Source organism: Lolium rigidum, chromosome 2, assembly GCF_022539505.1.
Source record: "Lolium rigidum isolate FL_2022 chromosome 2, APGP_CSIRO_Lrig_0.1, whole genome shotgun sequence".
Classification (NCBI taxonomy): Eukaryota; Viridiplantae; Streptophyta; class Magnoliopsida; order Poales; family Poaceae; genus Lolium; species Lolium rigidum.
In genome coordinates, this window is record NC_061509.1 from 30,502,276 (window position 1) to 30,506,943 (window position 4,668).

The 4,668-nt window shown below is 47.9% G+C and overlaps 1 protein-coding gene across 1 annotated transcript; it reads left to right on the top strand.

Annotated features, from left to right (window-relative positions):
- Window positions 1-1,760: 1,760 nt before the first annotated feature.
- On the top strand, window positions 1,761-4,273 carry LOC124691505 (adenosylhomocysteinase-like). The gene is made up of 3 exons (XM_047224787.1): window positions 1,761-2,512; window positions 3,251-3,787; window positions 3,872-4,273. Exons 1-3 carry the CDS (start codon window positions 1,802-1,804, stop codon window positions 4,079-4,081), a joined length of 1,458 nt encoding a protein of 485 aa, XP_047080743.1. The 5' UTR covers window positions 1,761-1,801; the 3' UTR covers window positions 4,082-4,273.
- The last annotated feature ends 395 nt before the right edge of the window (window positions 4,274-4,668 follow it).

Genomic DNA, 4,668 nt, shown 5'->3' on the forward strand with positions numbered 1-4,668 from the left:
ATTAGGACATCTTCTTATGTTTACGAACTTTACTAATAATTGTGGTGACAATTTCCTATCTGGGCATCCAAAGTTTGGTTCTAAAAAGGTTTATTTAAGGTAAGGTATTGTCCCCTTACTACCATAACTATAGTAATGGTACTTAGCAATGTATTTACAATTGGCATGATCCTGGTGATTTATTCCTACGAATGGATTAGACTCATTTAGTGCATCCTCCTTTTGGTTCCTATAGGTTCCATGAAAGGAATCTTTCTATTGGTCTTATGTTTTGGTATGGTCAAACTCCTTCGGTCTTCAGACAGCTTTGATTGTCCTCCAACATCTTCTTCATCCAACTTCATTATCTTAAACTTACTTGAGCTCTTTTACTTCTGAGCCGCTCAAGTTGGGTTCTAATCCTTACTTCTTCGAGATGTGAACCTCGGCTTCTGGTCTGACATCCTGCTGAGAGTACTATTATATGGGTACTTTCCAACAACCCTATGAAAATAAGGTTGGACTTCCTCTCGATGCGTAAATTTTATTCGTCCATCAAACTCCAAGTACCATATCTTAATACTTCTCATTCAACCTTCCTCTCTCCCATGGAGTTTACTAATGATCTTCAAGCTCCTTTTCTTCTAATCATTAAACTCCAAGGTTAGAGAATTGGTCTTGGTCCGACTTATAGTTTGTACTTTTCTAGAGTCTCACGAAGAATTCTTGCGGTGTATCCACACAATTGTGGGTATCCGATATGAATCCTCCGACTAAATGTTTATACTACGAAATGATTTGAATGGTATGGTTTTGTTTGATAACAATTTTCTTGTTATTAATACACCAATCGTGGACTATGTGATATTGTATTTTATCTTCAGTTTACCGGACCTATCTAGTTCACTTTTAAGGGGGTTGTGTTCAATGATAAAAATATGCCAGGGTTAAGGTTTCACCTGCAGCTATGCATCCAAATATAAATAAGGCTCATATGTGTAACAAATAAAATAGTGATAAGATATTTGTGAGTAGCACACCCGTAAATACCCTTGCCCTAAAGCTAGAGGTGACAAGAGCCTAATGGTACAACCATTGTCCTCATAGCCGCAAGCAACAACCGTTTTTAAGTAAATACATATCAAAGCCCCAAACTAGATGATTGTGCTATGATCCCGAATGAATCACTAAACATGTACCGATTCCCCTTTCTGTCACTGAGGTTTCGCGATAGCACGCCGTTCTTCACTCATTCCACCTCTTCCCTTGATCCTCTCTGATAACATAGGTACCTGTATATCATCAAAGACGAGGCAAAGAGACAAGGATACAAGGTCGCAAAACGCTTATTCAGTCCTTACACATAACATGAGATTAGATGCGTATAGTTGCTGCGAGGATTCACCCCAACCCGCAACCCGTGAGAACTACTCACACATAATATCAATATCAAGATCGAAGATAGAAATCTTTGTATAAAATATTTAGATTGAAATCACAATATTATTACAATAATCGCCAATTCTCAACTTAAGCAAAACCATCACCGATAAACCAGTGAAATCTCGTGCCCCTCGTGTCGACACGGTGGGCATCACCACCATGACTGCACCTGCCAAACTACTTTGGAAATCTGCCACCAACCTCACTCCCACGGCCCACCTCATCGACCGCAGATCTCGTGGTTGGTGGATCTCCCACCGTTGCTTTCTCCACAAAGGGTTTCCTCCGCCCGCCCATAAAACCCTGCTCACCCCCACCATTTCCCATCGCCGCCTCCTCTCTCAGATCCATCCCACCAACCCCCATCCCAGCAGCAGCCATGGCGCTCTCCGTGGAGAAGACCTCGTCGGGGCGCGAGTACAAGGTGAAGGACCTCTCGCAGGCCGACTTCGGCCGCCTGGAGCTGGACCTGGCGGAGGTCGAGATGCCGGGCCTCATGGCGTGCCGCGCCGAGTTCGGCCCCGCGCAGCCCTTCAAGGGCGCGCGCATCTCGGGGTCGCTCCACATGACCATCCAGACCGCGGTCCTCATCGAGACGCTCACCGCGCTCGGCGCCGAGGTGCGCTGGTGCTCCTGCAACATCTTCTCCACGCAGGACCACGCCGCCGCCGCCATCGCGCGCGACTCCGCCGCCGTCTTCGCCTGGAAGGGCGAGACGCTCGAGGAGTACTGGTGGTGCACCGAGCGCTGCCTCGACTGGGGCGAGGGCGGGGGCCCCGACCTCATCGTCGACGACGGCGGCGACGCCACGCTGCTCATCCACGAGGGCGTCAAGGCCGAGGAGGAGTTCGAGAAGTCCGGCACCGTCCCCGACCCCAACTCCACCGACAACCCCGAGTTCAAGATCGTCCTCACCATCATCCGCGATGGCCTCAAGACCGACGTCAGGAGGTACCGCAAGATGAAGGAGAGGCTCGTCGGTGTCTCTGAGGAGACCACCACCGGCGTCAAGAGGCTCTACCAGATGCAGGAGTCCGGCGCGCTCCTCTTCCCCGCCATCAACGTCAACGACTCCGTCACCAAGAGCAAGGTATACCTACTACTGCTACCCTTGTTTGTTTGTCTGTTCCCCATTTTCAGTTCAGATCTGATACCCTGTTATACTTGCTGTAGTAGATCTGCTTAGATTAGATGTGAATATTTTTAGTTTTAGATCTGCTAGATGCAACATGTTGGTTGTTAGCTGGGTAAGGCGTCCTATTCATGATTGATGATGATACTTGTACATCAGACATCAAGCACATAATTACGTCACCCAACAGTCGTTGCTACTCCATTTACTACCTGTACTATCCATTTCGTTCTATTGGATCTGAATATAATACAACGTGTAGCACCATTTCCAGTGCCTGATCGCAATCTATCTTTTTTTGTTGTCCAGTTTAGATTGACATGCGAATTAGTCTATGTAGCAGCTCCGAATTACCAGGAATATTTATCCTTGTCTTTGGTTTCTTGTTAGTTAGGATACAGAACATCTTGCCTATTTTTTTGTTTTGTTTGACCTCACTCATTTGAACATAAAGAGCTATGCCATGAACTGAATTATGATTTATTCTGAATTATGTTGGGATTTCATGTACTGTAACTTGCTGACAAATAATCGATGTTTCTTCTGAACATGTACTGTAACTTGCCATGAACTGAATTATGATTTAATCTGAGTTGTACTTGTTTCATGTCCATGCTGTTAGACAAAAGTTCGAATTTCATTACAATTACATGTACTGTAACTTGCTGACTAATAATTGATGTTTGTTCTGAACAGTTTGACAACCTTTACGGTTGCCGTCACTCCCTCCCTGACGGTCTCATGAGGGCCACTGATGTCATGATCGCCGGCAAGGTCGCCGTGGTCTGCGGTTACGGTGATGTCGGCAAGGGCTGCGCCGCTGCGCTCAAGCAGGCTGGTGCCCGTGTCATCGTGACAGAAATCGACCCCATCTGCGCCCTGCAGGCCCTGATGGAGGGCATCCAGATCCTCACCCTGGAGGACGTTGTCTCGGATGCTGACATCTTCGTGACCACCACGGGCAACAAGGACATCATCATGGTCGACCACATGAGGAAGATGAAGAACAACGCCATCGTTTGCAACATTGGCCACTTCGACAACGAGATCGACATGAACGGCCTCGAGACCTACCCCGGCGTCAAGCGCATCACCATCAAGCCCCAGACCGACCGCTGGGTGTTCCCCGAGACCAAGACTGGCATCATTGTTCTTGCTGAGGGTCGTCTGATGAACCTGGGATGCGCCACTGGCCACCCCAGCTTCGTCATGTCCTGCTCGTTCACCAACCAGGTAACATGATAGGTCCCTCGATACATGTTACTGAGTGATACAGTTATGAGTTATGGTGGTTAACAGGAGCTTCCAATCTTGCAGGTCATTGCCCAGCTTGAGTTGTGGAACGAGAGGAAGTCTGGCAAGTACGAGAAGAAGGTGTACGTTCTCCCCAAGCACCTCGACGAGAAGGTCGCGGCCCTCCACCTGGGCAAGCTCGGCGCCAAGCTGACAAAGCTCACCAAGTCCCAGTCCGACTACATCAGCATCCCAGTCGAGGGTCCTTACAAGCCCGCTGCCTACCGGTACTAGAGAGGGTGTCCAGCACAGACTTGTGGCTGGCCACTGTGAACCCTGCCGCATCGAATTATCAACTATCCTATTTTTTTGCATTATCTTACATTCTGTCTTAGGCGGAGGATTTGTCATGTTTTGTGCCCTGCGAGGGTTGTAAGAGGAGGCATCTGTTTTTGCTGAATAATGGCAGTATTAATGGTGGTTTAAGGGCATGTGTCTGGTTTTTACAGAATTGTGTTTCACATTGCTTCTCTGCCCTATGCTATGCTGCAGTTTGGGGCATCGTACTGTAGCCGCTGCTATCCGACCCTCCTCGTCAGCAACTGTATGCGTTTGCCTGTTTGATAAGTGATAAAAATTTGCATTACCACTCTGCTGATGCAAAACAAATCCTCACTGGTGGGAATTGAGCGAAATGCTGGGACAGCCCCAATTGCCACGCCAAATGTTGTTGCCCACGAGCTATCTTGAAGCCCTTCCGGGTACAAATTGGTCATGGTGTTCCACCATTTTATTTATTACGAAATTCCGAGCCCAGTGCCTGTTTGATTCATAGGGCCAGGGGCGGCGCGGGGGTTCCAGCTGGTTTGGTTAAACGACTA

Coding starts and splice junctions, on each gene's coding strand:
- LOC124691505 (XM_047224787.1), top strand. CDS start 1,802: ATGGCGCTCTCCGTGGAGAAGACCTCGTCGGGGCGCGAGTACAAGGTG. Junction 2,513..3,250: donor ACTCCGTCACCAAGAGCAAG/GTATACCTACTA, acceptor TGTTCTGAACAG/TTTGACAACCTTTACGGTTG. Junction 3,788..3,871: donor CCTGCTCGTTCACCAACCAG/GTAACATGATAG, acceptor CCAATCTTGCAG/GTCATTGCCCAGCTTGAGTT.